The 25,012-nt window shown below is 31.8% G+C and overlaps 1 protein-coding gene across 1 annotated transcript in view; it reads right to left on the reverse strand.

Annotated features, from left to right (window-relative positions):
• Window positions 1-5,123: 5,123 nt before the first annotated feature.
• Ten-a (Teneurin-a transmembrane protein) overlaps window positions 5,124-25,012 on the reverse strand; it is a 610,089-nt gene continuing 590,200 nt past the window's right edge. The window contains exon 16 of the mRNA XM_075299300.1: window positions 5,124-9,813. Coding sequence (XP_075155415.1) covers window positions 5,804-9,813 — 4,010 coding nt within the window. The 3' untranslated portion in view covers window positions 5,124-5,803. The remainder of the gene's footprint in view (window positions 9,814-25,012) is intronic.

Genomic DNA, 25,012 nt, shown 5'->3' on the forward strand with positions numbered 1-25,012 from the left:
TTCCATTGGAACATATCCATAATAAACTATACAAAACGAAGCTCAATAATATTTTCAATAGTGACCTCAAAGAAATTACAAAAATAAGAACATTTCGATACCTTATAGATCGGATTCACCCTCAAATTTTCCTATATCTGACACAATGATTTGTGATGAGAGCAGATTTGTTAATAATGTAAAGTTGGTTGATTGATGAAATAAAAAGAAATTGTGTGATTTTGTTTTATTTTTTTATAATACTGTTGCCATATTTATTTAAATTTCATTTGTTTATGTTTTGTTTCATTCATTCAGTTTTACTTATAAATTAAAAACAATTAGGACTTAAATTCTTTCGTTTTAATGAGATGATGATATATGGTATCAATAAACAAGGTTCATTTTTTTATATATTGTATATTCTTGCATTTCATTTATTTAAGCATTAAACACAAAAAAAAAAAAAAACAAATTTCAAAAATAATTTAAATTTTTTGGAAAAGGAAATTTCGTTCGAAGAAAAATAGAATAGTAATAGTAACTAATAATAATTAAAAAACTTTTTTTGTAAGCATAACTAACTAAATTGTGTAAAAAGGAATACAAATATTACATTACATGTTTTTTTCTTATATTTTTTATATTCGACTTCTTCCTGCTTTCTTTTTTTTCATTACTATACATAAAGACTAAACATTTGCTGTATTGTTTTGTTTTGTTTTTTTTTTATATATTTTTAATATGTATATCTATAGATAAGAGTAAATTTAGTTGTTTTTTTGTTTATTATTTTATAAGCTAAATGATAAAATTACAGTAAATATATTACAAGGAATTCTTTTTGTTTTGGGCGGGGATAGGGAGAGAGTGAGACTTAATGTTATAAGGGGTACTTAGGAAAAATGTAAGGATTTTGTCAAAAATCATTTTTCTAGATTTTTTCTCATTAAATGCTTAGTTTTTTTATATTAAATTAGTATTTTTGTTTTTCTTTATATAAAAAATGATAAAATGTACAAGGGTGAGTTATGTGTGTATATGTTGTTTTTTTGTTTTGTTTTTGTCTCTTGTTATGTATATGTTTATACGTATAGATGTTGTGGCTATTTGGATTTGTTTATTATTATTTTATTTTTGTTTAATATGTTTTGTGGCTTTTTTTGTTGCATTTAGTTTGTATTTTTTTCTATGTTATTAGTTCAGCTTCCTATAAAGACATTTACCTAATCTGAGGATAAATGTGTATTTTATGGTATTGTTTTTTTTTTGTGTTTTTATGTTATGTTATGTTTTTTTTTTTTTTACTTTTTCTATAATTACATTTATTGAAGCAACTACTTATTTTTAATTTTTTTTTTTAGTTTTTATTAAATTTGCATAATTTGTTGTTAAATATATTTTTTGGGGATATTTTTCTCATTTGTTTTGTTTTTTTTTTTTTTCATTTTCATTATTATAAATTGTGTTTTTTAAAAACTACGCCAGTCTCAAAAAGCTCGAGTACCACAAATAAAAGAAACGCCTTGCCTTAAAACGTTTACAATTTAATTTCTCTCTTTTTTTAATTTTTAATATATATATTTATGCATAAGTTTTGTAATTCGGTTTTATATCGGGGTATGTTTTTTCGAATATTTTTATTTATAGAGCTTAAGGTTTTTGTAAAACAAAAATAAATAATAAAAAATTTAAAATAAGAATAAGAATGGAAGATATAAATAAAAAAATGACAAATTAAAATCTTTCATTAATTAAAAAAAAAAAAAAACTATATATACATATTTATTGTGTTATGATACCTATAATGGGTTATAAAAAAAAAAAATTAGTATTTATGTTGCGAAATAAAATAAAATCGTGATGCACTTAATTTCCATTTAATACTACTCTGATCATGAAATTTACGATATCAATCGATTAAGGTTTTTGGAAATAAAAAATGAGAATAAGATATGAATTTTTTTTTTATATTGGCAAAAAATTGTATTGAAAAAAAATTATTAAAAGAATTATTTATTATTCTATTTGAAAATAGGAAGTAAATTCTCGTATCCCTGGGATATACATGGAAACTGTCTTAGACAATGATGATTATCTTAATAGGAATAAGAAACCAGTTTTTTTTAAATCAATGCCAGTATTAACTGCTCCAAATAATTTTTAATTAAAACTGCTCCAATTTCTAAAATGATGTGTGAGTATCAACTACCAATGCAAATGAAAAAAAAATTAATGTTTTAATTCAAAATCCCTTATGATAGAATTAAATTTTGATTTATTTCTGTAAGGCAAGGCCAAAACCCGATCCAATTAATTTTTAATTGAAACTGCTCCAATCACTGAAATGATATATGAGTATCAATTACCAATGCTAATTGAAAAAATTAATTAATCCAATTGATTTTTGTGATCATTTTTTTTCTATTAAAAATTAATTGAATCAATTAATGTTTTAATTCATAATTTCTTATGATAGAATTAAATTTTAATTAATAATTGGTGATTTTTTTCCTGCATGGGTCTAGATGTAGACTGTGGCAAACCCACAAAAAATATTTTTCCAGTTGTTAAACCCTTTTTGATTAATTTATGCCTATCTAAAAATAGGAAACAGACATAACTGCCCAACAAAAAAATTTGGAATTTGGAAATTCTTCTTAAGGCACAACTTTAAAAGCACTTTCAAAAATGTTCTTCCAAAGATGTTCTTTATTTTAACTGCACAGGAAGTTCACTTGACTCAATTTTCTATAACTCGCTTTTTTTTCATATTTTTAATGTGAAATTTTAAATTTTATTGTTTCAAATGGGTTAAAAAGAAATCAAAAATTAATAAAATAGTGCAAATTAGTTAAATTTTGCCGAACAAAAATGCTAAATCCTTTCTAGAAAAATTGCGAATTTTTGAAAATATTTGATGTCAAACGTTCCAGACAAGCGTTGTAATGCATTAATAATCATAAAAATTTTTAAAAATTATTTATTCGTCAAAATATCTTTATTTACATCCAAATTACTGGATTCGCATTACACCTTAAGAAGTGATTCAAGTTTAGTGCAACGGCTGTTGAAATGGTGGACATCCGTCCTATGACAAGCCCATGTTAAAATCATCGCTTCTGCGCCAATTTTGCACCACTTCCGGATCCAAAAAGAACATTTTCACTACTTTTTTGACGACGCTTGTTTTGCTGGGTGTAAGAAGAAGATCTGATAAAATTCATATCAAATAGCTCAATGTTGTATCCATTGATCTAAGATAAAATTTCTATTACTTTTCTTGGATATTCCAGAAAATTATAATTTAACTTGCCAACATGAATCGAAGAGAAGAAGGCTATTCTAACTATTCGTAGTTTTGACTTAGATGAGGGTTTAAAAAATTCATCATTGGTCATTATTTTCTTGATGCCTCCAAGAAACTTAAGTTTTCGCTTCATAAGATGTTTTTTTTTTTTTTTTTTTTTTTTGAAAATCCGAAGTGCATAATTGGCTTAAGTTTGTATATCGATGATAAAAAGAAAGTACTGGAATAAAGAAAATTAGATTTTGAGACCATTTATTTGATAACTTTCATAGTAAAAGAAGAACGTCCTCTGGCAATTGTTTTTGGACCTGTGAAGTTTTTTCTCATATGTAATTTTTGAAGAATGATATCTTGCAATTTTATATTTAAATTTTTCAACTCAACTTCCACAAAAACCTTCTCTATTTGAAATAGTAAAATATTTAATATACTAACATGAATATGCGATATATAAATATTTTTAATTATTTTTATTTTACATTGAATATTTTTTAAAGTGAGTTTATTTTGGAATTGTATAAAAATTTAAATGGAACAAAAACTAATTAAATTCTCGGAAAAAAAAACTCTAGGAAATTCTAGAAACATTTATTTTAATGGCTATCACAAGCAAGCGAAATTTAATTGATTTAATTGATAATTAAGAAAAGAGCTGGCTAGCATTGTCTACACTCAAAAAAAAAATAGTTGGATCCAAAGATTTTGACCTTCCTTCAAGAATCTTGGTATTGATTCCGAGCCAAAGATGCGGGTTCTTTAAAATAAGGAAATTTTTTTGCGACCTATTTGGCTTTAAATCTAGGATCTATAAAATTAAAATTAGGATACAGATCTCATATATGGAATTTTCATTCTATTTTGCCAGTTTAAAAATCCAAAATTATGACGGATACATCGAAGTAAAAATATTTTCTTAACTCCAAAAAAAAAAACTTTAAACCAAAGATGCTAAATCCGCAAAATAAGTCTTAGCCAATATTTGAATTTACTTTTTGATTACCCTAAAAATATGCTACATTTTTGTTAGAATTATAAGGAATAAATAATTTGTTCCAGAATTTGAATGATTTGTCAATATACATAATATTGGGCAAAAGAGTATTAAGAAAACAAGAGAACGAAACTGTCAAGCGAAACTGCGACAGTCATGAGGAAATTTATCTAATGTCATGCAGTTTTTGTCGGCGTTTCTCTCAAATATCATACAGTTTGCTTCGGCGTCACCTAGTTCACTTCTCTGCCGGCCTTATGAAACGTAAGAAAAATAGGATTTAGAACCTACTTTGTAGTAACAAATTTTCTTTTCTATAAATCTTTTCATTCTATTAAATTTTTTGGCAGGCAATTTGAAATTATAACTGACGATGCCTTCATAAAGAATTTATGAAAACAGCGCTTTGGTATAACCGACGTTGCGGTCGAAGGTTATACCAAAGCTGCAGACATTGTGCGACATCTATACTGTTGACATTTGTTGTTTTTGTAGAAGAGAAATTTTCGTTCTCTTGTTTTCTTAATACTGTCTGATTGGGCCATAGAAATTTAAAGGTATCATTAAAATTTAATTAAAAAACTTTTTAAATAAAAATATTATTGGATTAGAATCAATTGTTGGTTTAACAAAAAACCCGGAAATTTATTTCTTCGATTAATAAAATGTAAAAACCAATAAAATTTGTAGAAAACAAAAATTTAAATAGTTTAATTTTAAATAAATTATAATTGTTATTTAATCACAATAATATATAAATAAAAAAATTATAACAAATATTAAAAAAAAATTTAAATGGGAAATTTCTTATAAAATTATTATTATTATTGTTATTTGTTTTCTAAAAACCCTAAACTCTATAAATTTTACAAAATTTTCAACGAAACTAAGAAATTGGTTTTAAAATAAATTAATATCCTTGTAGTATTTGTTTGTGTTCTCATCTTGGTAGTATTCTTAAACATTATATCATGGTTTCTTTTGTTTTTAGTTTTTATTTTCTTATGTCTTGTCTTCTATCTTAATAAATTCCACTTATTTACTAAATTCTTTTTAGGGGAGTAAATAAATATTTCTTTTCATTTTTGTTTTTAATTATATTTAATATTATAATTAGTTATTATTCACTACTATACACATATAAATTAGACAAATAAAAAAATTGTTTTTTTTTTTGTTTTTGTATGGGAAAATTAAAAAAGAAAATATCTTTAGTTAATTTATATAAAGGATATTGGCCACATTTACTGCCCAGGTGGCTGTTAATTTCATATTTTAGATTTTCTGTTTATATTTGGGTCGGTTGTTTTTCCTAAATTAGATTTTATAAATGATCTTAATTAATGTTTTATTTCTCTTTGAAAACTTAACTAATTTTTAGGGTTTATTTTTTAATTTATATATATAGTATATAACAGAAATATGTGTTGGTTTTTTTTTCTTTGTTGTTGTGTGGTTCCTATTTAATTCTTTTTTGTTTTTTTTTTTTTTTTGTTTATTTTTATGTAAATTTAAAATTTAAGCTAACATTTATGATGCAGTGAACAATCGTTTACGTTTGTTCGACTCACATCATGACTAATCTCTGGTTTTTCCTTGTCTGCCTCACTTAATAATAATTGTTCTTGTTGCTGTAACTGGATTTGTTGTCCATGTTGTTTTTGTTGCTGTTGTTGTAGTGGTAGTTTATCTTCACTAATTTTTGTAGCCTTAATGGCTTTATGTTGTTGTTTCTCCTCTTCATCCGTCTTCTCCTCCTCATTGTGACCTTGTTGGTTATCGCGAATACTTCTTCTCCTTCGTTTACGACTATTGGGTACTCCAGCTGCTCCTCCTGTGGCTCCTTTCCGTTTTACAAATTTTATATTATACGGGTCTTCAGCTAGTTCCGGATATAAACTAACATCGTGTATATATTCGCCTTCATAGTTATTGGCATAATTCTGTTTTAGAATCTCATCGATTTCCTGTTGATTCCATTCTATCTCACTGTTAAGGCCATTACGCAAAGCTTCCTTCTCACGATGCCATGCCTTGCGTACTGCTGTCAATTTGGCATGATGCATTAGACGTTGTTTCTCCTTCTCCACTGTGGTACCATAACGCAAATTGATAATAGCATGAAGACCATGAATCTTAACATCCAAATAATTGGTGCCACTGCCATTTTCTCGGGTAATATCATGGAATGTGGTATTCACTTGGCCCTGTAAACGTTTCAATTGTTGGCGATCTTCACTGGCCCGCCACAATTCCTCCTTCACAAAGAAGAATGAATCCTGTTGGGCATTGTGTACCACAAAGGTGAAGGGCAATAGCTTCGATCGATTAAATACCGAAGTGTAGACATCTCTATAGATGGCATTGGCTGCAGGAACACTTGAAACTATGGCTTGACCATCGGCTGTTCGTGATACCACTATACCTTTGCCAAATGGTGGTTCGGTGTCGGATCCTATACTTCTTGGTCCCGGGGTCATTACATCGTATTTCAGGGCGGATCTTGGAGGAGCATTGAGATCTTCAAAGTTGGACATGCGTCTTATATTCAAATGGGCCAAGAAACCACTTTCCACTGCCATTGTAGGAACATTGTACATGGGCCTCTTGAGATCCATAGCTATGGGGTTATGAGGTGCCCGACCCCACAATGATGGTTGCTCCCATAAATTGCGACTTAATTGAGGTACCAAATTCTCTACATTATAGCCTATGGTCTTCATCCATTCGGTGAATGTGGCTGGATAATTACGATCATGACCCACATTAATGGGATCATTGCCGTTGAATCGATACAGATGCATTTTTGTAGGTGTGGGTATACGTTCGCCCACATTCTCCCAATTCGGAGTCATCCATTGACCAATCAGTGGATCATATACACGGCCATCGGCCATATGCACCAGTGTGGTAACCTGATCCAATATGCCTCCACAAAAATCTATGGGCAAATACAAATACGGATTGGAATCGTAAACTATATGGCCAAAGGGTGAACGCATTATCTCTCTGATTCCTTCACCATATTGATTGAATATCATAATGGGTGTACCCGATTGATCTGTGGCCACATAGTATTTATGACGATACACTTGGGCATAGATCAAATGGCCAATATCATCATAGGTCAAAGACATCAGTTTACCATCACGTGGTGAATAGATCTGGGAAACTTCAAAAGGCCGTTGCTGGTTGTTATAGAAGAATTGTGTGACATTTCCAAAATTATCTTTACGGGTGGTCAATCGCTTCATGTGATCATAGTAGTAGCGTACATCAAATCTTCCTCTCTTGGTGGCTCTGACCAATAATCCCTGGGTATTATAATAGAATCTCTCTTCGCGAGCATTTTGGGCCACCAATCCTCTTGAGTCATATTTATATTGACCCTCACCAAATTTAACAATGCGATCTTGGTTATTATATTCCATGGGTATGGTATTGCCACGATAGGTTAGCGATAGTAGATTGCCATTGTCATCATAGCGGAAGCCCCAAGGCTCCTGGGCCTCTACACCCACCAACTGGCCATCACAATCCCATGTGTAATTCTTAACGTTGGTATAGGTGTTGACAGCCATGTTCCGTGTATATGTCCTGGTCTGGGTGATGCGGCCATGGACTCCAAATGAATATTCCATGCGGAAGACCTCCAAACGATGTATGGACAAAGTCACTTTCTGGGTCATGAAACGACCATCCACGGTGCGTATAAAACTGGCTGTACCATCGTAAACTTGAGTCTGATTCAATAGCGGATGCATAAGTTTGAATTGTCCTATCATACTGGGTTGTCCGGTGCGCATATCGTAGGCAAAGTTTTGGGCTGGAAGATTCTGACCTCCTATTCTTCCTTGTATGGAGATAACACGAAAATCTGTATCATATTCATAAGTAAACTTGGCATTACTCAAGCCAGTTTTAGCTATGAAGTCGATGCGTTCCTCAGTCAATAGGCCACCGGTATACTCAAAGTCCCAACGATATTCCAGTTCACGTTCCGTATGCGATACCGTGGAAGGCATGGCCGTGGCATCATTGTAAATAAATTCACTTTTACCTTCACCATGGACAATCTCTGTTAATTGCCCAGCAGCATTGTAACGATACAAAATCCTTGCCCCGTCACCAGGGAAAATGGTCTGCAACAAAGCTCCCGAATGACTGAAATGCTGCAAATAGGGCTTTGTACTTCCCGGTGCTGTATATGTACTGCGTATAAACCCTATTGAAGTTTGCATGCTGAAAGAGTGTTTGGTGCCAGATGGCAGGATGACATGTCTCAAACCTCCTGACTCATCATATTGCAAGACAAATTTACGCTGCGATGCCAAACCAATTTCCGATACCAGATTCCAGTCGTTGTAGACAAACGAGATGATACCATCTTGTTGTGAGGTGATTTCCGAGAGTAGACCATGGCGATCGTAAGAATATTTGATTTCGGCAGGTCCCCAAGCCCATCCATCTATGCGATTGAAACGATCATAGGTCAAATTCACAGGATAACCATTGGTGGGATAATAGGATTTTGGTAAGCCGGATTGGTCATAGCCCACTATGAGTATGGGAGTGCGATTCATGTCGTAGAATGTCTCCCTATTGGTAAACTGATCGAATTCCACACCAATGACTCGCGATTGATTCACCCAAATTTCACGATTTAACGTTTGCTGGGGATTACGTACATCACCAACCAAGTTATACACCGAATACATGTTGTTAGTCAAGCCCTCACCCATGGTAACACTTTGATGCGACCACATAGCCAACATTTCGGCCTCAACAGGTAAGGCAGCTTCCAGCAAAGGATGACGAGCAACAGCTGAAGATTCCACAATCACTCCATTCGAGCTGTGTATGACAAGTGTATTATTGGGCTTAATTTCAGCATCAGCATTCTCTTGGCCCTTCTTAAGGAATGTCGAACGCACACCTCCCAGCACCAACAATTCATTGGTATCACCTTTTTCACGTGAGAACAAAGACTCTACGGAGGCATGCACATAGACTGTCAATCCCTTGTTATCAGCCAGTTGGGAGGTTATACGCACAATCTCGCCACTGGGCAAAATCATACCAGTCACACGGCCAAATTCATCATATTGATAAATGTACGTTTCACCACCAGACGAACGTGAATTCAAGAGACCCGTATTGCTATCATAGTCCAATTCGATTTCTTGACGACCCTTTTCGGTGAGTTTGGTCATGATGCCAATGCCATTAATTTGGATATCCGATTTATGGTCTTGAGTATTTTCAATAGAGCTCACAACATTGCTGTAATCGCGCAGGAATTGTATCTTATTGCCCGAGGCATCGGTGACAGTGGAAAGGCGACCGAAAGAGGTATTCTTGGAGTAAAGGAAACTGTAGCGTGTTTTGCCTGAAGTTAAGTCTTTAGTGGCCACATGTTGACCATAACGATTGAAGACATAGACCTCACTTGAAGGTGGATATGGTATATGGAATTCCCCGTTTTCATCATGCGAGGGTAGATAGTGTTCCAAGGCCAATACATGGAGAGAACCTACATAGGAAGAAAAAAGGAAAAAAATCAGCGTCATCAAAAAAAATCCATAATCTTTAAATAAACAAATTGTTTAATTTTTCCAACATAGCAAGAGACAAAACAAATCCCCAGCGCACCATGCCATGTACTAACATTTTTGTATTTTTTTTTTTGCATTAAACATTTCCCCTGATGCATTCGTCTGCATATGACATTGAAATTATCATTCAACCACAAATACCAAATGAAAACATTTACCTCTACGATGATGGAAAATGAGCATTTCATTCATGAAACCATGAGCACGACTATAGACAGGCATTCCGAACTTAGTCTCTGTCCTTCCATTTGCACAGAGCACTATGATTTTTGCACTCTTATCAATGTTTGTTTGGTTTGGCTCAAACACCTCATCAACTCTGTTGAATGCATTGCATGAACTATTGTTTGATGATGCTAGCTAGCGTCTGGCATCATCAATCATAGATTTTTGGTTGATGCATTTTTCTTTTTGCACAATGTTCTACAAATCACATGAGGAAATTCCATAGAAAACGAGAGATCAATAGTAGTTTGATTAATTCTCGAATGATATGGAATGCAAAAATTGTTGGTTTAAAAGCAATGAAAAAATGTATTGCATACTTTTCGGAGCATATTAAGAGCTATGGATCTCTAAAAAAAATGGTTGCATACGTAAGGGAACTATTTGAAATTATGGCAAATAAAGTTCTCATTGTTGTTTTCAAGGATGACTTTTCTCTATCTGTCATCATTAGTATGCCATAGAAAAAAATTGTAGAATAATTATTTTTGTAAATATCGAAAAGATAATTTGTTTGAATTAAATCATCTATTTATTTGACTCAACTATGTACAAGAATTATATTTTATATAAATCATGGTTTATAGAATTTTCGCAGTTACATATATGAATATGAGTTACAGTTTTCTCCATTAAATTTAGATTTGAAATAATAGGGCATTAATGACACATATGAAAATAATAAAATATTTATAATTATTACAATAATAAAAAAAGTATCCGAAAAAGTCAAAGAAGAGTTTCGAATTTAATTGTTAGATAAAATAAAATAAAAATATACTATTATTTATTTAAAAAAGTTATAAATTTAAGTTCTGAATTGTTGCTGTTGATTATTCCAAAGACGATTATCTGTTTTCCTCTTTGCGATCTGGCCAACCGTATAAATGTGAATAGATACTCGGGTTCCTTTCTATATATGATTTTGTGTAAGTTTATTAAGGTTCTTATTTTCAAATAGTTTACAAAGGAAACTCCGAAAATATTATTTGCATATCAATTGGCGCCGACGACTACAGATTGCAACCGGGATGAAAGATATGAACGCATAAGATTGGTAGACTGCGGGGAAAAATTGAAAAATTTTGAAAGTTTCAGGCACAGAATATTGTGGTCGACCGTATCAAAGCACTTAGAATGGTCCAATAATACCAGAAATGATACATTATTACATCAAGTTGACGTTTTAAGTCTTCAGTTACTTTCTAGAGATCAGTTAGACAACTATGTTTCTTTCTGAATCCTGATTGATAATTTGTCAAAAAAAAAGAATTGCTTCTGAGATGGCTTAGTATCTGGTCACTTAAACGGCTTTCGAGCACTTTTTATAAAAAATATGGAATCGATATAGGTCGAAAATCCCTTCCATTTTTGGGAACTGGTATAACTGTTGCAGGCTTCCAAGTCAATGAAAATTTTGACTTTAATATAATAGTATTAAAGATATGCGTTATATGAGGCAAAATATATCTGATTACTATCTTGAGGAACTTTGGATTAATTTCGTCAGAACCAACAGAATTAGATTTTATTGCAAAGTACGTCGGCTTAATTGACGTGTTCAAAAGAAAATGAATTTTCAACATTATTATCGACTTGTATCGAATCATAAAAACTGCGTTAATCTGCGGATTAACGAAAGTATCATTTAAGTCATTAGGATTAATACTAATATTAGACGTTGGGAAAGAGAATATGGGCTCTCTTTCCCAATGCCAATAGATATAATTTGCCTCCAAATTTGTCTCGATCCAACACAACCCTTAAACTTTCGACTGTAATACTGAGCTTTCTTCAATCGAATGGTATTAGTAGTCCTATTTCTAAGATCTTTAGTGCAAAAGTAAAAGTGGCATAGCACATTATTTTTGATGAAATTAAGAGCAAACCTTATGTGATTATGATAGAAATTCCAAAAAAAAAAAATATATATTATGTCTATAATATAATACTGATAGTGTATAGTTTGGTTCATCAACTATGATTTTTCCAAAAACAAAAAATCAAATACTTTAATATAATCATTGCCACAAGGTCTTTATATTCTATTGCCAAAAATTATGTTTCTTCCAGATTATTTCCTTTTAATCATGTAGTTATGGTTTCCCTTCACGACCGTCACCCGCTAACGCTAACCCTCTTTCCTAGGCCAGAAGTCCTTTTGGGATTTCATTTCCCTTTTAAGTGGATATTTGAGAGGCCAGGAAAATCCTTTTTTTTCTCTTGTTCTATGGAAAATAAAACATTTCCTTTTAATAGTTGTTTGGTTTCCTAATCGTTTTACTGCAGCGGGAAAGGCAACAACAGCTCTTCACTTGCAATGGAGTCTTTTATTTTAAGTAGGCTTAAAGCTTAAATCCCTAAGACTTGAAATGTGATGGCAATGATGGCCATCGCTGCAAAAAATCAGAGAAGTTGTGACAATCCCTACACTTGCCACACAGATTATGTGGTTAGTTTCTGGCTCAATGTGGCCAATGCCACTGCAATGCATTGGTCCATAACATAGCTGGTGGGATGGTTCTTTTTCTCTCGCTTTATTCGTTAAGTATCATTCCAGCCTGAGGTTCATTTAAGTACCTACTTATCTTTTTGGTGGCTAAATTGTATGAATGCAAAATTCAAAAGTAAAAGATTTCGCTAAACTTCTTTAACAAGGAACATAGGAAGCCGTAAAGAACTAGAAGAATAAGAACGTTTTTTTTTTGACGAACTATACAAAATCCCATCTCCCACCCAAAAAAAGGAATAAATTGTTGAAAATGAGTGAAGTATTATTGTAGAGGCTGGCTCATTAAAGAATCATATTTAATAATTTTTTTTGTGTAGGACATGGGACTGATGGTCCACCAAGCTGAAAAGACGAGAGCTTAGACTTAAGGAAAAGTTTTACACAAGAATAAGAAGTTCGTTTATTAAAATCCTCCGTAAAGATGAAGGCCAAATTGAAGTATTATCTTAGTGGAAAAAATTTTGCTAATGGCTGACTTTTTTTTTAATTTTCAAAGCTTTTAGGTTTTAATCTAAAGATTAATATTACAATAGCTGGTTTGAAGCTATATGGTAATCATTGATTTAAAATATTCGAGAGCCCTAAAATTATGCTTTAATTTTTTTAAACAAAATAAATGGTTTAAAGCTATAATCATTCATTTTAACTGTTAGAGAATCCTAAAACTATGCTTTACATTTTTAAACAAAATATTTCACCATAGAATAAGAAACATTTGCTATTATATTTTTTTATTTAACTAAAACTTTAACTACAACAATTAAAGATATTTTTTCTAAATTTTATTAAAAAGTTAATAGTACCAATTATTTTTTTTATTTTATTAAGTTATCAACTTTTAAATATTTTCATGATATTTTTTGTATGTTTGCCTAAAATTCAATCTCAGCAGATTTTACAAACGTATATAATTTTTTACGTTACGCCTAAATATGTGCAAATTTTATTAACTCTTATAATACCCCCAAAAATATATGCACCTTAATAAGACACCTAAACATATGCAATAGTTTCATGTTTTTAATTAAACCTCAAGCACCTACTGAAAGCACCACACCCACATATCAATGGTTTTTAGTACTTCACGTCATCGCAATGAAATTTTCCATTTTACTGAAGTCAACAACACATTTCCCATTTATGTCTTATCCATAAAGTTATCAACTCGTTTTTTTAAGTATTTTTAGAAATTTGTTCTTCCATTTCAATTTTCTTGTCCTTACTAAATTTCAATTATCTCCTATCAACTCTTTCTTCTCGTCTATACTCTTGTTTGGTTTTTCAACTTAATTACATTAAAGATCTCGTTAAGTGACCCTAAAGTTATCAGGAAAAATCTTATGTTTTCGTTTATTTTAATAATGGACCAAACATATTATGCTCACACCGATGCTTGTTGTCGGAAGGGAGGAGGGGTGGTTGTTTCTATTGTCCTTTGGCGCCAACTTACTCACTTGACATCATCGTCATCGACCTCATCATTGTCAAAGACAATAACAACAAATAACAATCGCATTATGACCACACTATCTAAAGTTCTATTATACAATATATGGCTGTTGTTGTTGTTGCTATTTTTAGCTGAGGCCTTGGCATAGTGTTATGGTCATTATGGTTGTTAGATGCGTATGTGTTGTTCGGAAATATGTTCTGTTGTATTAATATTGTCAATCCTAGTGGCTGGGGCTATTAGAAAGGACTATGTAGTGCTTGTGTGTTGAAAGTGTGGTACCATCGAAAGTAAATGAAGTGAAAAGCGATTATTACCCACAAAGAAATGCCAAGCTCATGCTTCGCATCATTAATTCCTAAAAATAGACGATCAGCTGTAGAAGCAGTCTTCTGAAAAGTTCAGTGGCGATGATATGGGGAACATGACAAAGACTACATCAACGTTGTTTTAATGCTAATCATTTTTGTTTCATTTTCATTCAAAGAGAGTGATATGGTTGGTATTTATTTATCCATATACTTTTGTACATATAGTATATAATCTGTGTTTAAATGTTAAGACTAAGTCAATAATATCAACCTGACTGTAAATAAGGTCATGTAGTTGGCCACATAATACACATTAAAATTTATGTACTCATGTTTTTACGTGTCCAACGAAAGACCCAAGAGACAGTTAAGCAAATTGATGTTAAGTTTGTTTATTAATAGAAATGTTCGCCTTAAAGTATGCCATGCGAACTATCAGTAATATTGGGGAAGGGATGATTTGCATGGCGAAACTCTATCAAAATTAATTTATTTTTGAAAGTAATGTAAATCACTTCAAAGTCTTAAGTACCCTATTATTTTACGCTTTAAACTTCAATATTAATCTAAGGAAAATATGTTTTGAGTTGAGTCTTTAAGAAATTTGAAATATTTCCTATAACTAGTAACAGGAAAAAGTTAGAAATAACCTAAGAGTTGCAGATCCAGCTAATTCCACTAGTTCAATTACGTTCTACATGGTTAATAAAAACAGGAATTATTAAAACTTCCAACAAAACAGTGGCAAATAAATTCTGAATCACCTAAAAGTATGCCATATAAATTTTACATAAAAGTATATTTAGCTTCATAGGGAAATCCAACACAAATTCCATTGAGAATTCAACAGCATTCATTGATAAGAGAGAAGATCACTATCTGTGGTATCACAGATGAGGGCTAGGACCACTAAAGGATTGCCACAGGTAGGGGTAATATAACCTTTGCTATGGCTATTGGTGGCGAATGAGGTATTGATTGGGCTGACCAGTAAGGGCATCAAGGTAGTGACATACGCGGATGACATTGTGATAATGGCATCGGGAAAATTCCTGGATTCTATTTCGGATGTGTTGAGTGGGTCTTTGCAGTATATTTCGGAGTGGACACGAGGATGCGGATTAGGGGTGAAGCCTGGAAAGACGGAGTTGATACTGTTCACCAGGAGGAGAAAGGTTATCGGTTACAAGTCTCCTGAATTCCAGGGCACGAAGTTGGCCCTCTCGAAATCAGCAAGGTACCTGGGTGATCTTTTTGGATTCCAAATTGAACTGGATGGAGAATACTGTGGATCGCATAAAGAGGACCTATGCCGTATTATGCTCGTGTCAAAAATTGGTCGGGCAGATATGGGCAATGAGGCCTTCTCTTTTTGACTGGCTTTATACCGCGGTTGTAAGACCTGTGGCCACATATGGTTGTCATGTTTGGTGGACAATCGTGAGACATATGTCGAGAATAAATGGGATAAATAGGACTACACTTATTTACATGACATGTGCTATGAGGACCACAGCCACTGCCGCTTTGGAGGTACTGATGGGAGTTATCCCACTCGATTTACACGTAAGGAAGACGGCAGAGCTGACACTTCTGATACTTAAGAGCTTGAACACGCTGGAGAGGACTGCCTGCAGGCATACTGAAATTCTGACCGGGCAGCATAGGGAGACGGACCATATGGCTACGGAGCATATTTATCATTAACAAGCCGACATACATTATACCAAGTATAGAGGAGTGGGAAGACAGGAGGATATCCTTCGGAATCCTGAACATGTATACGGACGGATCAAAGATGGAGGAAGGAACGGGCAGCGGAATCTATTGTAGTGAACTGGGAATAAGGGAGTCTTACACGCTGGATAGTGATTGCAGTATTTTTCAGGCTGAGATTTCTGCGATCACAAAAGCTGCTGAGTCGCTGTTGATGAGGTTGTTATTTAGAAGCGATATCAGCTTCTTCATCGACAGTCAGGCAGCTATAAAAGCATTGTGCAGTGCTGACATAAGGTCCAGGGTAGTTAGCCGCTGTCGTAGAGAACTCAAGGTTCTCACTGAACAGCATAATATAACTCTATGCTGGGTACCTGGGCACTATGGAATAATAGGAAATGAGGAAGCGGATGTGCTGACTAAGGAGGGCGCTCGTGGAACTAATAATGTCCTATCGGACGTTTTTCCTCCTCTATCTTCTTATCATTACAGGATAGAAGACAAATATGATGAACTATGGCGAAGACGCTGGGTCTATTCGGATGGTTGCGAGCAAACCAAGTTGATATAGAACGAAAAGAAACGTAGGAACTGCGATATCTTGATGTCGATGAACAGAGAAGAATTGCGACCATTGATTGGTATCATAACAGAACATAACACACTTGGGAAACACATGGTAAGAATAGGACTTAAAGACGATGATATCTGTAGATGGTGCCTGAACCCGGATGTTACGGAGGACTCGTACCACTTCCTGTGCCAGTGTCCAGCTTTATCCTTTAGAATAAACAAGATACTGGGCTCCTTTTTCTTTCAGGCTCTCACTGATCTGCGGGAGTGAAGCTTAAGGAACATACTTGCATTCATCAGGGCCTCGGGTTGGTTGTTCTGACATTTCTTTCAAAGAAAACGAGCAGGTGAAAGTTCTGGGACAAAGCGGACCGCATCGGAACGAAGAAGATGGAAAGATCACATCGAGGAATCACAATGGACCTATACTGGTCTAAGTGGACATCAATCAACACAAAATTGATGTCATTCTCTACAACCTAACCTAATCTGTGGTACCACAATGAACTTCTTAGTCTAAAGATGCCTGTAACACCAGAGAACCATATAATCTTAGATATATTGGAAAAGGTGAATCTTTCCATAGTTTCATAAACCCACAAAAATGTCAAAGAATTTTCTGCGGTCTTTCGAAATGCTTGAAATGAAAATAGAACAGTGTAAAAATATACTTTGAACGTAAGTTAATTATAAACATTTTGTAATTGGATGAATTTGTTTTGAAATGATTGCAAATATGTGCTCCTACAGATATGCAACATAAAAAAAATAAAAATAATTAAAGCATTTAACTAACGCAGTCAAATAATCTTTGTCAAAACCCAATAACTCCATGAACTAAAATAGAGTTAAATTTGATACACGTTTATAAGTGTATTTTTATTGAAAATACTTAAGGTGCACTAAGGAAATAAATGTCTCAAAAAATTAAATAGGAATGGTTATCTTCAACAATGTCCTGTTTAAGTTCTTGAGCGTAGTGCGTACTATTATAGCCCTATAAGTATGCTTTATAAATGGAATAATTAAACACACGTTATATGCAGAACTTTTATAATTTTTGAAAGTCAAGCAAATTTATTCATATTCTTTGGCGCCATTGCATTTTAATTTTCTTATTTAGTTTTTTGTTCTTATTTTTTTTTTCGATTATATAGCCGAGTTATCACCAACCACCAGTCATTCCTTAATGTATGCTTTGCTTTCGGTATATTCCAAAAATATAATTGCTATTGTAATTATTTTTCAAGAAAACATTTTATACAGTAATATTCCTTCTATTATTTCTAACAAATTATTCATAAGCATTAGTTGTTACATTTTCAATCTCTCCTATATTTAGAGCACAATTACAAATCCGGAAATCCACCTTTAACTAAAAGAAATAAAATAGAAACCGAAATCAAAATGCATGTACTATTTTCATCTGGAGTCAATGTACGAAGTAGGTATTTTTCTTAGCTGGTGGTATCTTTTACATTATTTTTCTAGTCTCCCTGGTATGGTTTTCCTTTTAGAAAACCATATAGAAATTTCATAACACCGAACAGTGAGTGGTGTAGGTCCTGGTGCTTTGAATTGTAACTAACTGCCAGCCTTAAAGAGAGAAAAAATTATAGGACAAAAATCAGGCTAAAAAGAACAAGCAGACTACCAGTTAGCAACAAAAATTGTTCAACAATAGCAACAAAAAGGACGACGATGACGACGACAACAATGGCTAGGGCAGAACAATTGCTTGTGAAAAGAGCATAATAATCATTTTGGTGCTACCACTACTCTGTTGCTATACCAGTCATATCAGTAGATATCCTAGCCACCCCCATCGTCTTCATGTTGTTTTTCATGCAGTTTTGAGACACGAAGGATGTTGGTGAAATAATAATGAAAAATACCAAAAAAAGAAAAAACACAAAAATACTATAGAACTAACAATAATACACAAAACAAAACAAAAAAAGTAAATCCGAAAAACAAGAATAAGATAATAGTAGCAAACAGTCAACATAAATTATCGTAACAAAAAAAACGAAGAAGGACCCATAGTAGCTGATGCAACAATAACATAACTATGATATACAACAATAATAACCAACCGCAAGTATTGTGTGCCAACAATAGTTTTAGTGGCAATTCAATGGGGAACAATGCTAAAATTCGCAAGAAATAGAAGTAAACGAAGGAACACCAAAGACCAGTGACTGCAAAAACACATTTTACTAAACAAGTGGAAAATTGTGGATGGTCTAGATTCGTTTTTGCGTGCTCCAAGTAGTTATGGGCCAAAACGTTGAATGTGGCGAAAATAATTGTTTTTCAACTCAACATAAATTATTTATTTCTGTAGCCGATAAAACTACACAAGGGGGATTTTGTAGAAAATGGAAAACATTTTTGGTTTTTGTCTTTTTTTTCTTGCACCAAAACAGAACAGAGAGCCTAAAAAACAATGCATTCAGATTTCACTAACTAATTTAACAAATGAAATGAGCTTTTTTTCCATTTCTATTGTATTATGAAAATAGTGTTTTTCCTTAAAGTATACTTCAATTGTTAAGACCAGTTTATGCCCATAAATATACTTCGGCATTTTTTCTCTTATTAAAGAGTTTTAAATAGTGTCGAAAAATTTGTTGGCTAGTTGAAACAAATTATTTTTAATTTAATTATTTTTATTTTTAATAGACTTAGTCTTCAGAGTTTGATTAAAATGTTAATTGTATCAATTAATTGTGTATTAAAAATTTTAAAATTTTCAATCATTGATATAATTATCTTAATGTTTCTATTTTGATTAAAAGGTTAATTTTGTCAACTAATTTATTAATTAAAAAAGTTTTGAACTTCAATCAACTTTTTAATTGGAAATTTTTTTGGTGATATTTTTTCTGTCCAGTTATAACAAAAATCTGTTTTTTTTTCTTTTGCAATAAAAGAAAATTTGAGTAAAAATGTCATTTATAGTAATAATAAAATTAAAAATTTTAATTTCTATAAATTCATTTGTTGTACACTAACAATTAGGTAATCCCCCATAAATCAGCTTAATGTTGATTTATGAAATAGCCAACAAATCAACACGGAATATATATACAAATAAATTCTATAGCTTAGCTGTTAATTTCAATCATTAGAGATTAAGTAAATAAAAATACATAATTACATAACCAAGAACCCATTTCTCTTACACATCCTGTTAAGAAATAAGTAATGACAGCGAAAATTACCTTTTCCCAAACCATTGAACTGGTTCATCCATGGTAGTCAATGAAAATACGAAAACAAAAAACAAATCGACCTCATCAATGGTGATTAATAACTATGCCATCAATTCTACGCTAATAAGATTGATTTGAGAATCTAAAATTTCTTGCTGACTCTTCAATACAATATACAGAACTTTTTGCAACCATCCTACTTCTTTCCTTGAGTTTTTTTTTCTCATCTCATAGCAAAGCATAATTTTAGGTGTTTCTTAATGCCCAAACCACGATGAAACTTTAACATGTGCTGCTACGTAACTTGATTAATTACTTGTTATTGATTTTTGCCAACAACACCCTCTCCCGATTCAAAGTACTGCGCAACCCAATAGATTCTAGCTATAACATTTTCTACACTTTCACTAAGCCGAGACACGGGGGGTAAAGCAGACACATTTTCTCTGTAAGCCTTATGGTAGACAATAATAAAAATGGATAGAAACCTTAGTTGAAGTGAAGAAAAATAAGAAGACAAAAAGTCCAATGGGAGAAAACAAAAAAAAAAAACGAATATTCCATAGCCAGACATTTATTAATTACATTCAGTTGCTTATCTAATTAGAAAAGCTGGGATAATAAGCACAAATTTATACCTTCGTTGGGGTGGAGAGAGGTTAACGTAGTCCTTTATAAACACACTCATATATACCAACATATTTTATTGGCAAACCCTATGGTACCTTTTCCAATGTAATATTTTTCATCGAGCGAGAGAGAGAGATAGAGGGAAGAGATGATACAAATGGCGAGTTGTTAAGCAGCATAACAAATGTGCAGTAGAAAGAAAATTGTTAAGTAATTTATCAGGGAATTTTCTTGATGTTCGTTTTTTTGTCATTATTGTGAGCTTTTCTTTTGTAATAATTTCCTCTACGAATATGGTATATAAAATGAGAATGAAATAATATATTTATATTCAATAAATTCGTTGATATTTATAAGATCATAATATCTGTGAGTTATATGGAGCCTTTTATAAATTAATGTTGAAAAATATTTAACTGATGGCCATTATTAAAATTTTGTATTACAGCGAAGCCTAAATGTAGGCAACGACAAAGTTCTGATACACCCATAATTCCCATTTCTTCAAGGGCTAATATATAGGAATTTTTAAGAGTAACAATTTTCTTTATTAAAATTAAATGTTTTTACAAAATTTATAGGCCTCCCAATCAAACTCTTCATGAAAATAAACGGAAATATTATCTTATGTACATAAGACTGTGTTATTATACCCTCCACCATAGGATGGGGGTATATTAACTTTGTCATTCCATTTGTAACACATCGAAATATTGCTCTAAGACCCTATAAAGTATATATATTCTGGGTCGTCGTTCTGTTCAACAGACGTCCGTCCGTCTGTTGAAATCACGCTAACTTCCGAACGAAACCAGTTATCGACTTGAAACTTGGCACAAGTAGTTGCTATTGATGTAGGTCGGATGGTATTGAAAATGGGCCATATCGGACCACTTTTATAAACCGAAGCTCAGATTTGGCTTGCGGAGCCTCTTGGAGGAGCAAAATTCATCCGAACCGGTTGAAATTTGGTACATGGTGTTAGTATATTGTCTCCCACAACCATGCAAAAATTGGTCCAAATCGGTCCATAATTATATATAGCCCCCATATAAATCGATCCCAGATTTGGCTTGCGGAGCCTCTAAGAGAAGCAAATTTCATCCGATCCGGCTGAAATTTGGTACATGGTGTTAGTATATGGTCTCTACCAACCATGCAAAAATTGGTTCACATCGGTACATAATTATATATAGCCCTCATATCAACCGATCCCCAGATTTGACCTCCGGAACCTCATGGATGAGCAAAATTCATCCGATGCGGTTGAAATTTTGTACGTGGTGTTAGTATATGGTATCTGACAACCATGCAGGAATTGGTCCATATGGGTCCATAATTATATGTAGCCCCCATATAAACCGATCCCCACATTTGACCTCCTGAGCCCCTTGGAAGAGCAAAATTCACCCGATCCGGTTGAAATTTGGTACGTGGTGTTAGTATATTGTCTCTAACAACCATGCAAAAATTGGTCCGGTATGGACCAATTTTTGCATAACCCCCATTTAAACCGATATCCAGATTTGGGGGAGCAAAATTCATCCGACTCGGTTGAAATTTGGTACGTGGTGAAATTTGGTACATTGCGCTAGTATATGGCGGGTAACAACCATGCCAAAATTGGTTCATATCGGTCTATAGTTGTATATAGCCGATCCCCAAAAATAATCTACCAAAATTTTATTTCTATAGAAAATGTTGTCAAGATTTTACTACTATAAAACATTTTGTCAAAATTGTATTACTTTAGACAATTTTGTCAAAATTTTATTACAATAGAAAATGTTGTAAAAATTTTATTTCTATAAAAAATTTTGTCAACATTTTATTTCTACAGAAAATTTTGTCAAAATTTTATTTCTATAAAAAATTTGGCAACATTTTATTTCTATAGAAAATTTTGTAAAATTTTATTGCCATAGAAATTTTTTTCAAAATTTTATTTCTACAGAAAATTTTGTCAAAATTTTATTTCTATAAAAAATTTTGTCAAAATTTTATTTCTATAGAAAATTTTGTTAAAATTTTATTTCTATAAAAAATTTTGTCAACATTTTATTTCTATAGAAAATTTTGTAAAATTTTATTGCTATAGAAAATTTTTTCAAAATTTTATTTCTACAGAAAATTTTGTCAAAATTTTATTTCTATAAAAAATTTTGTCAACATTTTATTTCTATAGAAAATTTTGTAAAATTTTATTTCTATAGAAAATTTTTTCAAAATTTTATTTCTACAGAAAATTTTGTCAAAATTTTATTTCTATAAAAAATTTTGTCAAAATTTTATTTCTATAAAAAATTTTGTCAAATTTTTATTTCTATAGAAAATTTTGTCAAAATTTTATTTCTATAAAAAATTTTGTCAACATTTTATTTCTATAGAAAATTTTGTAAAATTTTATTGCTATAGAAAATTTTTTCAAAATTTTATTTCTACAGAAAATTTTGTCAAAATTTTATTTCTATAAAAAATTTTGTCAAAATTTTATATCTAAAGAAAATTTTGTCAAAATTTTATTTCTATAGAAAATTTTGTCAAACTGATTTATTTACGTATTTAATCGGCCTTTTTTGTTTAATATATACCTCGTATGGACTAACTTACAACTGAGAACACGGTGTTAAGAAGTTTTACGATACCTTGCCATCGGCAAGTGTTACCGCAACCCAAGTAATTCGATTGTGGATGACAGTCTTGAGTAAAAGTTTCTATGCAATCCATGGTGGAGGGTACATAAGATTCGGCCTGGCCGAACTTACGGCCATACTTGTTTTTGAGTTATATCTTGTCTTTTAGATTATAAAGAAACTTAACATTTTGTATTCCATAAAAGCCTAAATGTAGGCAATAAAATAAATCGTATTTTTTCTGAAGTATGTAAAACAAAATTTTTTTCTTAATGTTTTTCTTAATAGATTTTTATGTTTAAGAGCAATTTAAAAATGATTCTACAGCAATCTTAACATTATTTATATATATATATATATATATATATATATATATATATATATATATATATATATATATATATATATATATATATATATATATATATATATATATATATATATATATATATATATATATATATATATATATATATATATATATATATATATATATATATATCAGCCTTAAACCATTTACATTTGTTCACTTTATTCTGAAATAAAGGAATAAATCTTGGAAGTATTTTTTACAAAAAAAGGAAGTAATTTTTTAAATCGTATTTTTTTGACTGATTTTTTAAATCGTATTTTTCTGATTGTAAAATTTTAACGATTACACGATTCCAAAGCCCAAATGTAGGAAATTAAAAAGTAAAGACATGTAAATTTCAAAGTATTTATAATATCATTCGAAAATCATTAACACACCAAAACTATTCTTTTTCTATACTAAAACTTTTGAAAAATCAATAAATAGTCCAAAACAACATTTACCGTGAAATAAGAGTTTTCTTTTCTGAGGAACGAAATTTTAGACAAAGAAAGTTTTCTTTTTCAGCTACAATATTTTCTTCAATGACAAATAAAAATGAATCGGTTGTCATCAATTCACATTTATTTGCCCCTAAGGAAAATACTTTACAGTGAAGAGGAAATTAGTTTCTTTTCTGAGGAAAGCATTTTTTCTTTGAGTCTAGGATCTATTGGCCATCATAAATATTAATGCCTACTTATTGGCTGTCAGTAATATTCACACCGATTGCCTTTATTTTCACAAAATTTATGGGGAAGTCATTCATGAAACCAATAGGCGAAGAGAAAAATAGTCTTTTGAGTTCTTTAAACAAAACAAAATAAAAAACTGTAATAATCAGCATTTTTGAAGGCAGACATAATCTTTTCTTTTTCTCTTACACTCATACATACAACATAGGAAAGTGAAGATTTTTTCGTATGAAAAAAAAAACACAATCTACACAACAATCTATAATATACGTTGTACTCCTTCTTTCTGGAAAAAGGTAATAGAGTTTTTATTTTTTCGCAAAAAAAAGTTAAAGGAAAACTTGGGTTGTTTTGTTTGTACCCAGTCCTCTACATCTCCATTTGCTCTCCATATATGTATATGTGAATGCCTAACTATGTCTGGCGGAAATTCGTATTTGACTTCCGTTAGCATTTTGTCAGTAAAAGTAAATTGGCACTTTGTGAGGAGGGAAAAAGCTAATGATTCTGTCTATATGGAATAGCATATTCTATTGGAATGACACGTCACACACAAGAACTCAGCTATGAATGGACAAACTCTTAGCATAAGCATATGTTTTTTATTTATTCCAAACGGTATAGGAACCCAAAAAAAAACAACTCAATGAAGAACAAGTTTTATTCTCAAACCTCCTCTTGATGGAATTTGTTTTGTTAATGTTAACAACCATACTTAAGGCCGGAAAACATTTGACGGAAACGGAAGTAAAGGTGGACGCATACTCTTGAGTGTTCCTTAGCATAGGACAAATGCTCACAT

This window comes from Haematobia irritans, chromosome 3, assembly GCF_050003625.1.
Source record: "Haematobia irritans isolate KBUSLIRL chromosome 3, ASM5000362v1, whole genome shotgun sequence".
Classification (NCBI taxonomy): domain Eukaryota; kingdom Metazoa; phylum Arthropoda; class Insecta; order Diptera; family Muscidae; genus Haematobia; species Haematobia irritans.